General features: G+C 41.4%; 1 protein-coding gene across 2 annotated transcripts; it reads right to left on the reverse strand.

The window, feature by feature from the left end:
- Positions 1-5,321: 5,321 nt before the first annotated feature.
- On the reverse strand, positions 5,322-8,765 carry adcyap1b (adenylate cyclase activating polypeptide 1b). 2 transcript variants are annotated; one of them, XM_026312864.1, is made up of 5 exons: positions 8,398-8,765; positions 7,888-7,992; positions 6,804-6,938; positions 6,334-6,438; positions 5,322-5,716 (listed from the first exon to the last, which is right to left on the reverse strand). In XM_026312864.1, exons 2-5 carry the CDS (start codon positions 7,989-7,991, stop codon positions 5,533-5,535), a joined length of 528 nt encoding a protein of 175 aa, XP_026168649.1. In that variant the 5' UTR covers position 7,992; positions 8,398-8,765; the 3' UTR covers positions 5,322-5,532. The 2 variants fall into 2 exon arrangements, with proteins under 2 accessions (XP_026168649.1, XP_026168650.1); XM_026312865.1 differs by lacking the exon at positions 6,334-6,438.
- Between the last annotated feature and the right edge of the window lie 4,289 nt (positions 8,766-13,054).

Raw genomic sequence — 13,054 nt, forward strand, 5'->3', positions numbered from 1 at the left:
CGGTGAACATCATATTCAAACTTAGCTTGGACACACATATAGTCACTGACAAATAGTTCAAGTTATCCATGACTGGCCAAGCAGCACAGGTACAGTGTTTCCCTCAAAGATTGAAGCAACTCTTGATCAGTGGTCCATTTCTGCAAAACCCTCGCCCACATCTCCTGTTTTCTTCCTCCCAGTTCAGTCTTTTCCTTCTTTCTGCTCTCAAGGGCTGCCGTTCACTGCAGAGTGCTTAATGGTAGATGTGACCGAACCCACCACAAGATGGGATTTAGGGGAGAGGGGCACAGGGGGCCATCAGACCTGCCACACTTTTTTCATTGTAGGCATCACCATATGCCCCCCTGACCACTGAATGATTCATGAGTTGAAATGCAAGTGGGGGTGGAGAGAGGGGGTTAGGTGTATGTTTGCAGCAGCCTCTCTTGTGAGTGCCATATTCTTACCCCTGACACATGAGAGATGTAGGAGGAGAGGGATGGAGCAATGTTTGTGTTGAAGGTAAATAAATACAAACATACAATAAAGGGAAAAGCAGAAACGTTAATCAAGCAAGCAATAAATCAGCATCACACATGCACACACACTTCTGGCTTTACACATTCATCAGACAAATGGTGACAAAGAAAACTGGGCGTGGTTGTGGCAGCACTATGGGTATCCCCACAGGAAAAGCCCTGAACGCAACCTCCCCTCCCCCTCTAACAACAAATACATGATTAAGACATGTCTAGAGGCAGGGGCAGCATTGTTAAAAGCTTGTATGGTTCCAAACTATGTAGTTTGAGCCAGGCTGTTTTGCAGCTCTAATTTGGGGAGTTTCTACCTCCAAGAACCCACCAATAACACAACCCAGGGACACAACTCTCTTGAAGAATCAAGATCAATTGTAAAACAGCTCGAAGACACTAATGGGGCAGATAAGAAGTGGAGCGATGCCTGCCACAGTGGAGCGATGATGCAGTACTACAAGGAGGGAGGAGCCATATTTTATTGATTCAGGCATTAATGTACATTATGTACAAATTGGTTCAGGGTGGCCCCTCCTGTGAAGTCTGTTCCTGCACAAACAAATTGGAGCATCTGTCCCAATATCCATGTGTGGGCATATCAGGGTGTGAATATCAAATCCACTAAATTTATGACTGCATTTTTTCCATTTCACCTGACTCTTTCACGCATCTTCTATAAAAACAAAAAGATTCATGGGAGAAAACTAGGAAGCTCTGCTTGTCAAGAGGACTAAGGCTGATTTTCTTTTTGACAGCTGAAGAGAAGGAAAAGTGGAGGAATGGAAGGAGGGATAAGTAAGGAATAGAGATGTCCTATATATCACACAGGTAGCGCAAACACTGACAATCGACAATCTGTGAGCCTTTTCATAGCAACAGGGCAACTCCCATGAATCACTGTCTTCAGGGAAGAAACAAAGACGTATGTCTCAGAATGTGTGTGTGTGGCAGTTTGTAGTGCCTAATTCATTTTGTTGAATTTCATTAATCATGTTTACCACCTGTGCCAGTGAATCTTGGTGTTATTACAGTATCTGTGAGACGTACAGTGTGTATCTGTGCTGCTCCTGCTCTGCAGGGATTGTGTGTTTAGATAAATGTAATCTAGAACCCCATCCCAGTGCAGGGTCTGCTCAAGGTCTAGCTGTGTAGAGCACAAAAATAGTCAGACACACTTAAAGACATGCACACAAACACACATTCACAATCTCTCTGTCACTCCATTTCCACACATATAAACACAACGGACACATGCGTATACACAACCGTGTCCCTTTGTGGACCGTTGCCATGCAACATTTCTCTGATTGGGTTAGTTGAGCTCTGGAGCATGTGCACTCACACACTCTCCTGCTGGTTGATGAGGATTAGATCACACACACACTCCTTTGCCACACCCATTCTCCACTCTCACGGGACACAGCTGCACTTCCAAGGCCAGGGGTGGAGGGAGGAGAAAGATGAGGCTGTTCCAGGAGGAGGAAATCAGTGCAGGGTTGTAGCTTTTCTTCACGAGCTCCTTGGAGACATGGCATGGTTCTTCAGTTTAATTACAGGTGCATTTGTTTAGTTGTATTCCCTTTACCCTTTACTCCATTTTCATTTTAGAAACTGCAACTTGAAATTCTAAAACCACTTGGAAATGTCATTATGAGGTCTGCATAATGCAGTGAAAGTTTCTTTTGCTGACTGCTTAGAGCATTTCTTCACAATGCCCACTGCTGTGAGTTTGTCAGGTTTGCTGTTTGATTTCTGTTGATTTGGTTTTGGAAAGATAAATTTGACTTGATAGGACTTCAGGTCAACATAACCCACTAGAGAACAGCAGAGTCGGTGGTTTGACTGTGTTTGCTTCAGTAGATCTCTGCTCACAAAATATGTGGCCCTTGTTGATCATGTAAATTCAACATTGAAGACCCTTGAAGCTCGATTCTAATGAAAAGGGTGGTCAGGGTGTGTGCAATAGGTCTTTGCTGCACTTTCTTTGTTTCCCATGTGTATCATTTTAAAAATGATGTATTCCAATGATTAGACATTGATTAGAAAATGTTGTTTACAAAAATTTATTCATACAAATCTTACAACACTTCCATAACATTGAGAAACGTAAAACCCCATATAAGGACTCCTGTGTGTATAACGATGTCACTAAGGTTCACTTTTAAAACACAATGTTTTCAGATAGATAAGAGATTAAACATTGAAGTAAGGCGTTTGGCGCTTTCAGAAATATCAACAACAGGCATTTTCTATGATCTGAACAACATCTCTGTTCTAAAACCCTTTTATTCTAGATAGTGATGCACATAGTTGTAAATAATATGTCGGGGCTCTTTTCTGATTAATAAATTACTGACCAATATCAAAATAATCAACAACACCTTATAATCAACAGTAACAAACACTGGTCATTGTTCACAACTCTCACAGACACTGAACACCCCAAACTCATGCACACACATTAAATACACACACACATTGCCTGCTCCACCAACATATACATTCTATACTTTTTTTTTATTTATTTTTTTATTGAATAAATCATTGGCCATGCTTCAAAAAGAAAGCCTAATTCTACTACTGTTGGGGCAGACTAAGCCAAGTGATTAAACAGAGTAAAAGGAAGTTTCAATGTAAGCTAATGGACTGCAGCATTGTAGGGCCACTAAAATTGCCATCTGTCACTTGTGGCGAATTTTTTTTAGTTTTATTTTTTTCTCACGTCGAAGCAAGGCACCAAAGCCAAAAGCTGTTTCCACCTCCACATGCATGCTCAGTCACTCATTCACACAAACAAACATTAAATGCGCGCGCACACACACACACACACACACATACACACACATACTTAAACATAAACAGAAATGCGCGCAAATAGGCAGTATCTTACATCCCAACACACATTCACACAAAGCCTGTATAGGATAAAGCCAAATTGAAGAAAGAGTATATTTATAGTTTCAGTGGTCTGGAGGGGCTCTGGCCACTGATTGGGTTGCAGGGGTGCATAAAGCTGCATTTGCATAATACTGAATAAATATACAAGAAATTTCCCTAATAAACGTCAGTGGGAAGATTCCTCTGCTGGAGGGCTGAAATTCATTCACCTCCTTTCTAGTGCAAGAGGGAAAGTCAGCGGTGTTTTGTCCGGTTTCACTTACATCCTGTTAATCTTTCTGCTGATATCAAAGTGAGGGGAATTCAACATCCGATATTTTTTTATCAGACTCATTGACCCTGATCTCGCTTTGTCAGGTGAGGTGATGCGGTGGTGCACTCATCTCCTGTGCATTTCTGCATGCAGGCACAACATCCTCTCTCTGGCTCATGTCTCTTATGTAACCGCCTACTTTGCTATCTCTCTTCCAGACACACACACACACACACTGTCTCTCTCTGTTTCTTCCATTCTCTTCCTCTCCATGCATATGTCTCTCTCTCACACACACACACCTTACACTCTTCTTAGCTCTTCGTCACATCCTCACTGCACATACCCAGTACACATCTAATGCATATCAGCTTTGTCTCAACAATTCAACCACAGCACTGTCAATTCAACTATTTAGCACAACGATCAAGAAGCAAAATAATCTTTAAAAACTGCTATCAGGACAAATGCAATCAACAAGAGTGGGGGAGGGGAGGGTCCAGTGACTTGTCCTATGATATCCACAACCACAGCAGCAGGGGAAGGAAGAATTCAACAAGTCAGTGCAATACCAGAATCCACCACCTCCCTGTTCACATTTCCAACACATTGAGGAGGGGGGGGGGGTTTGCTGGCCTAGAACAACCTACCTCCCAAATAGCATACTCCAAAAACACACAACGGCATGCAGCTTCTAAGCAAAATTAGCAAGGTGTCAGATTTTCTGCATGCACCAATAAACAAGAACAAAGAGTTAAATATTGGTAACTGTAAACTGGAATTCAGATGCTACCTTTCCTCAACACCTCCTGTCAAAAACTGTTTGATTTCCTGCTTCTTACTTGCTCTGGGTCCTTTCTGAATATTTGCAGTGCCGCCTAAATACAATCAACAATTGGAGCACATTCTCTTCGAATAATTCTGTTGGCTGAACACAGACAACGATGAGATGAATAATCTGCACTGTGTAGTTTTTATACTGTACTTAATACACACATATGGAACATTCTTTACACAGTCCTGTCAAGTATGATTTATCTTCCACAGTAAATGACTTTGAGGCAAGTGAGCAAGCAGTGTTTTCTGCATACTGTTAACAGCAACTTCAGTGCTTCCTTTGTGTTTAGCACAGGCAGGGATGCCCTTGCAAAAGCCTGCGGTGAAATTTCTGTTTAAAAACTGGTTGGATTATACCACCAGTTACACTAATGACCGTGTAAATCAATCAGTTATCCATCAAATGAGTGGCTGTGCAACAAAAGCCATCTAAATTCCCCCGGAGGGGCAGCAAGATATACAAACCCACAGAGCTCCCGTTAAGGGAGCAGGGAGAAGGGTGGACAAGGGCAACATCTATGATTTAGGATAAGCCGGATATGCCTCACATAGCATGCTCACTGCTTCTTTGGGCCTGTTTGGAAAACAAACAACACTAAAAAAATAGAAGGTTGGTTACAAAAATAATTATAACATTCAATACTTTGATTGTCTTTTTAAAATCTATTTATTTTCTGCATATGTAGATGACCTTTTAAGATTTCAAGCGCATAACGTTGAAGGTGCACAATTATCTTTTTCTTCTAATTTCTTTTTTTTAAGTGATTTTTTATTGTTTTCAACATCTTAACATGAAAATAAAATATTGGTCCACAAAGTATAACTGTGCGGTATCAAGTGCTTTTGTACAAAAAGAAAAAAAAACGATATTATTATTAAAATATTCATTTTAATGGCTTTACTTCATACATAAATACATGTTGAAAGAACACAGGCGCAATCCACTGGTTGGTCAGATATATCTGAATGACTTTGATTTAACGACTGGATGTATATACACAGGAGGGCAGTTTGGGCGTTTTAACGACGCTACAAATAAGCAAGTCGACGTCCTTTGTTCCTAACTCTCTGTCTGTACCTTCTTCCCAGAACCGCTGCCAGGTATTTCTGCACGGCCATCTGCTTTCTATAGCGGCTGTAGCTGTCGGTGAACATCCCATCTGAGTGTCTTTTGGAAAGGGGCTCTGACTCGTCCTCCATGCTGTTATCATCACTGAAAAACAACAACAACAACAAACAACAACAAACAGCAGATTAGGTAAAGCTGCAGCCTCCATCATCAGCTCCCTGCTCTTTTTGATTCTGCATCTCTTCATCTTGCCATAGCGCAAAGTTGACTACAGGTCGTTAATAACGAATTCACGGGCCTTTTTATCCTGTTTTGCTTTTGGTTCTTTTTTCTTCGTTTTGCGTTTGAAAAAAGTGCAGCAAGCAAGGCAGTAAAAAGAAATATAAGAAAAGTTATTAATTATTAATTTGCAGCTCATTTCATATTCTGACGCATGATTTTTCATTAGTTCTAGATCAAACATTTTATGCATTAATCACATATAAATCGCATATTGTGTTTTAGTCTCAGAAAACTCCCCCCACGCCCCTTCTTTTTTTTTTTGGAGAAGGGGGGAGGGCATGAGCGCAGTGTTACGCCACGACAAAAACAAACAAACAAACAAAAAAAACATGTCTAGACGTTTTTCCAATGGATTTTTAAAAAAATCAACAAAACACGCACATAAAATGAGAGACAGTGATGCAGCAGCCTGAACTCGTGCAGCGGGGAAGCATAAAAAATGATGACTGCAGGTGAACGCTGATAAGAAATGCCCTTACCCTGCACGAATTGTCATCAGAGAATGCAGATAATGTCTCGCTGTTAACTGACCCAGGATCTCCCTCAAGGCTCTATCTAATTCTTCCTCAGCATGCCTTTCTGATCTGAGATGATAAAACGCCAAAACACATAGATCATCAGTGACTAAAAAGCGCAGACAAAATGATCAAAAGTAGCCTAAAACGTCCCCGCCCTCCCGCAGGTCCATTACCACATCAGGTGTAATCAAATCGGAGCCTCGGAGCCTTTACACACACACAGGCTTTGCTTTTTGTTTGTTGGGTTTTTTTTTTAAATAACAATGTTGAAATCAACATTTTAGGCTACCCGGTATGAAAATAACACTGAACAAATAACATGAGAAACTCTGGGGAAAACAAAGCAAGCAAACATCATCGCAAACAGCAAAAAAAGTCATTAACATGGAATCCAGCTCAGGGTTTTAGCTGTGAAGTGAAAACACGTTTACCTCTTCTCTGGTGGGTAGTATAGGGTGTACGCGTCATCGTTTAGGGATGGTGGACTTCGTATAGCAATCTGATCGCTATCAAAACCGATGTCGGATAATGAATTGCCATCCTCATCGAAGGCGTCGTTTTCAAGTCTGCAAAGGGGAGAGCGTTCATCACAAACTGGATCTGTGCACAAGTGGGACGCAGGAGTGAAAGAATGCCAAAATGTCTGCATCTGCTTCTAAAACCAGTGGGTGGTTGGACACATTAGAGAGCAGGGAAACCAAAAAAAATATCAAATGCAAAAGCTGAGGGTGTTTTTAAATTAAACCTTTAAACGAATTGTTTAGATTTGATTTTTTTAATGTTTTAAAATGTGTTGAAATTCGTGTTTTATTTATTTTTTCTGCTTTTAAATACATATTAATCGTGATTTTTATTTAACTTGGTGCTTCTGCTCTAAACATAGGCTGCAGCCTCATTAATTATTGAAAAATAGAAACAATAGGTGTGAAAACGATCACATTTAGTGAAACCAAAAAAACCAAAAAAAATCAAATCAAATAAAAAAAAATTAAAGGACGCTGCAATAATGTAATGAAAAATTAGAATCGATAAGAACCACGCCCAAATTGTGGATAAGCTTTTTGCAGAAAAAAATAATAAATCTTAAATGGATAGAGCTCTCCTATTCGTTTTGCCTCGCCTCGCCTTAGTGACGCCAGTCCACCGTCATCCCAAGGGCTATCCATTGCATTGACTGCACTCTCATTTTTAATAAGGGGAGTTCTGTGAACCGTCCCACTGGACAGATGCCTCTACGCAATTTCCATAGCTATTTTTCCACACAAGATTAGATTTTCTTTCTGTGTTGAAAATACTGTATATCCTTTTGTTTTATTCTCGGATTTAAAATTCCCTGCATAGTTGGCGCAATTACGCACGCACACTTATTTGAAATAAATTGTCCAGAACCAAATCACTTTATAATTACTCACAAAGCAGCACCATAACTGAAACATTGCATTCAGCAGCATTTAAAATGAAGAGATTCCAACCATTATTATAACAATAGGTTATGCGTAAAGCTCAAACACCTACCTAATCTTAGGGTAACTTAGTCCGATAGGTGTGCAGAAGACGCTGTAGTGCATTAAGATTCCGTAGATGAGCAAGATTAAAGTCGCTTTACTCGAACTGGCCATGCTGTTAGAAAATGAGAAACAGTAAGATGAAACAGGTTAGTCAGTCCTACAGAAACAGCATGCTTTCTCTTTGTTCTGTCAAATTCACACGAGCCCTGATTACAAACTAAAAAGCTGGATCGAATATAAACCTGTTTCAGTTAACTGGATATACGCGGCGTCCGTCTGCTCAGAACAAACTAACAAACAGAAAGATATCTGCTTGTTTCATTCATCCCATTTGGTAAAAGTTTAATTGATGGTACTGACACCGACCGAATCCTTTGCATGCAGCGCCAAAGTCAACAAAAACAGCAGATCTCCATGCAGCGCGGAGAAAAAAAAAGAATCATTTCCGTTACTTTATCTCGCTCTCCATCAATGAATTTCTCCGAGTTTTAAGACAATCCGCAGATAAAGCACATACCTATAGCAGGGAAGCAGGGAGAGCGCTGTGCTGTAGGATGTGATCCGGGCGCGGCTGTGGTGAGTGTGTGTGTGAGAGAGAGACGGTATCTTTCTCACGGCACTTCTTTCCTGGCTGAAGCGCCTCCGTCGTCTCCTTATGTTCCCCTCAGTGCTGCCTATCTCACTTTTCTACACAGTTAGTGGACTCAGCCTTGTCGCAAGGTGGTGGAAAGTGGTGGAAAGTGCGCTGTATGTTCGTCTACATATCGTTGATCCAAACTTTTGTCCTGTGCTGTGATTGCCTTGGATTTTTATCCATATATCCTAAGCCTTGCCCCCCCTCCTCCTCCTCCTCCTCCCTCCAATATGTCACATTAAGGATGCTATAGACGTCATCAAGTCTTCCTCCCGGAATATAATAGTACAGCTCCTTCCTCATCGATGCATCCGTCAGACTCACCCCCCACCTCCCTCCTAAGATGGAAGTTTACTTCCAAACTTTCTTTTTTTTTTTTTTTTTTAAGCAGAAATGCTCGGGAATGCATGCACAAATTCACGCACTGTGCACAGGACGATGTGACGCTAATAGCCTATAAATCCATTTGTCCGTCACCGCGACTGCTCCCCCCAACCCCAGCACTCATCATTAATAAGTCCAATTAGGCTTTTATGATTATGACTGAGCTGGGAAATGATGGTCTTAGCTGCTGCAGCTGGTGGTTTCATGTAACTGGATGGTTTGGATGGAGCGGTTAGTGAGGGGTGAGCTCAGCCTTCCGCTGACCAAGTTCAAGGCCTCTGGGGAGTCGGGAGCTGTCCAGCGCTGAAATGAATCGTCTCAAATTGCTTTCTGACTTTACAGTCACTTTTCCCTAATCATTTCCAATAATTGTTCGCTGGGTATCGGGGGGTGGGGGTGGGGGCTGCTTAATGGCCGTGCAATGGCATCGCTTAGGCCTCGGCCTGTGCCTTGGACTGTTGAAATAAACGACGCACCTAATCGGATTTGAACGCGGACTGGTGACGCAGGATGCCAGTTCAGAGTGCTGTCAGCCTACGTGGCGTTTTGCTCAACATTGTTCTGAAATTATCTTTATCATTATAATGTGTTCCCTGATACGTGACAACGAAAAAATGAGCAGGTTGCAGATATAGAGCTCTGTGATAATTAACCAACAGCTGGGCCAGATTCTTTCTCCTTTTCTTACTGCTGAAATGTTTAATCTAGTTTGATAGTTACTCAGATCTTAACGATTCTCACCTCTCTATAATATCCCAATTATTATTATTATATATTAAAATAGTAAAATAAAACTAGAGTGTAGTATGAACTAGACAAATATTCCTGACACTTGGTATAAACTGATAGTTTGCAGGATTATCCCGGATGCATGTTATATGAGACTTTTAATTTGAAGGGATGACACCTGTGTAAAAGTCTCATTTGGGGGCCCAGTGTGCAGAGGTCAGCACACCCTGAGATTTCTGGCTGTCACTGAATCAGACTTCACTTCACCGGCCATATGAAGACTTTGTCAAAGAGGAGAGACATGCACGTCAGCGTTTTGTTTACTCTGACGCAAAATGACGAACCGAGCCGGTGACTGCCAGAGGTGGAGGAGGAGGAGGAGGAGGGAGAGGGGGTCCACAACTTCTGCTATGAAAAGCACAAGTTAAATCCCGCATGTTGTAAATGGAGCAGAGGACTCGTTTTAAACCCAGAGCAGCAGGTGTAGACGGGCAAACGGCGCCATCATGAGGAGAAGAGAAAAACAGAAAGTCGTGCACACATGAGGATGGTAGGAAAAGATGAGTAAACCCTCTTACCCAGGCGGCGTTTCATCTTCAGCACAAAGGCTGCTGTACTTTCACATCAGAACAATGTGTAGTTGTGTCCACTAACAGCTTTATAATTACAATAATGCCACACTTTTTTATTCAGGGGGAAACGACAGTGCTGGTGTTAATTTGATTGACTCCTTTATTGCACTAATATGGGTACATGTTATTGTATTGAATTGTGGCATAGGTTATTAAAGGTCAGTGGATCCAACACACTTTGGTTGTGACCCATTAAATAAATGTCTCAGACTGTTTCATGTCTCAAAGAGGTAAAACTATGTCACATCGCAAAAGAAATGTTATCTTTGGAGAAAATGAATTTCAGATTTAGGGAAGATTTAAAATACACAGACCTAAATGAAATCAAATGAAATAAAGTGGAATATAATTCTCAGCACTGTAAATTGTATGTTTATCTCCAGGTGACAAAGCTCTCTCATGGATGTAGTCCAGGGAAAAGGAGCAGGTTAGGTTGTGTTTGGTGTAGAGACAATGTCAGGGGGATGCAGGGGTCAGCAAAACTTCAGTCTTTATTAAGGGAGACCAGTGACAGTGGTGTCGAATCTAGAAGGCACACACAGACGGCACAGTTTGTCTTTTAATTTGATGGATTTGTTGAAGTGAAGACACAGTAACTGCATATATAGCAGGAAAACATTCAACATATTGCAGTGTTTGTTGTATTTCACCATGTTTTATTTGATGTTTATCATTTGTTATATAGCTGACACAGTCCCTTCTAAAAGGCATTGTCCTTTCTCTGAACTGTCATATAGAAAATGCAGGTTTGGTGGTGAGCACTGTTGCCTCACAGCAAGAAGGTTCCTGGTTAGAAACCCAGCAGAGGTCTTTCTGTGTGGAGTTTGCATGTTCTCAATGTGTTTGTGTGGGTTTTTTGCCCATAGGAGTGAGTGTGAGTGTGTGAGGTTGTTTAAATTGATAACATCGTCAGCATTTTATCATCTCAAAAACATTGCCAGAATCAAAGGGATCATGTCTAAATCAGACTTGGAAAGACTCATCCTTGCATTTATCTCTAGCAGGTTAGATTACTGTAACAGCCTGTTCACAGGGCTCTCAAAACGAGCTGTAAGGCAGCTGCAGTACATTCAGAACGCTGCTGCTCGGGTCCTGACTAAAACCAGGAAGTACAACCACATTACTCCTGTTCTCAGATCTCTGCACTGGCTTCCTGTCCCTCAGAGAATAGATTTTAAAACAGCACTACTTGTGTATAAGTCTCCTCCTGGCTCAGCACCACATTACATCTCTGACATGTTGATGCCATATGAACCATCTCGAACTCTGAGAACATCAGGGACAGGCCTTCTGCTCATGCCCAGAGTCAGGACTAAACAGGGAGAAGCAGCGTTTCAGTTATATGCAGCTAAAACCTGGAATTGTCTTCCTGATGATGTTAGACAAGCCTCATCTCTGGAAATGTTTAAGTCCAAGCTAAAAACCTTTATTTTTAGTGTGGCATATAACATATGACAACTGACAGTGTTTTATCCAAAGTGATTTATCTGCACTTAGTCTCCTTTAATATTAATTTCACTATTTTTGATTCTTGCTTATGTATTTTTAACTTGTATTTTATTTCTGTAAAGCACTTTGAATTACTCTGTGTATGAATTGTGCTATATAAATGAACTTGCCTTACCCTTGTCTCTATGTGGCCCTGTGATGGACTGGTGACCTGTCCAGGGTGTACCCCTGCCTTTCACCCAAAGAGAGCTGGGATAGGCTCCAGCAGATCCCTGTGACCCTGGTTAGGCAGAAACGGGTATAGATAATGGATGGAGGGATATAAAAAATGCATATCTGGGACAGAATAATCTAATCAGATGCCAGAGCTAATTCCATTAAGTGAATCTATGGTGCAGGATATTTAATCACAGATATATAATGTTTAAGGCCTGTGGTTTAAAAAGATGCCAGTATGGGGATGCCAAAAGCAAATGGAAATTACTGCGATGCCATTACTGAAAATGGTTTCGTGTGTGTGTGTGTGTGTGTGTACTTGTTTGGTACCTCTTGTTTCCCAAGGGGGCCACGTTTTAGAAGTCATCCCATTGGATAAACCTGCAGTGCTGCCTGCGCACAGTGCAGTCAGAGTCAGTAGGGGTCAGCAAATCACTTCAGACTCAGATAGATTTCATCATGAGCGATCATTGAGCCTGCAGGGTTATATCTGTAGGCACTGGTTTTGCTGATGCAGCGTGTCTAAGACTCATTCTCAACAGTAGCCTTTTATGATTATATAAATTACAGGCCTGGGTCCACCCTCTTTCCCTTTGGAAACATAATAGAACTGAAACCACAAACAGCCTGGTCTGTAATACAGTAAGTGCAGATGTACAGTCAGTGCTGCAGCCTGTATTTGAACACACCTAGGCCTTTATTTCAAGGCAGTAAAAGTAAAACCCTGAAATCTGTTCTCAGACCTAGAGGGCGCCAGATGCTTGTACACTGTGACTATAGTTCAAAGGTTAAACGGCACCGGCACAGCAGCACATGTAGCTGATACTTTAAATGATACAAGTGACAGTAATTCTGACGTGATCGGACTGAGTGACTCAATTGTAAACAGCTTTTATATGTTTGTTACGGTGCAAGATGGTGGTTTCTCCTTAATCTGACTCAGGGATGTCGGCCATATTGAGCACACGGGAAAACCATTCAATAGGAGACGAGGCGACGTTCAAGTGATATCGGAAATTATACAACATCGATGCATAAGCCCGGATAGACGAAGAAAAAAGGACAAAGCCTATGTTCATTCTTCGGCAGCCAAGGAAAAATATTAAGGTGTTATTAGTGAAATTTTACTC

This window comes from Mastacembelus armatus, chromosome 17 (assembly GCF_900324485.2).
Source record: "Mastacembelus armatus chromosome 17, fMasArm1.2, whole genome shotgun sequence".
NCBI classification, from domain to species: domain Eukaryota; kingdom Metazoa; phylum Chordata; class Actinopteri; order Synbranchiformes; family Mastacembelidae; genus Mastacembelus; species Mastacembelus armatus.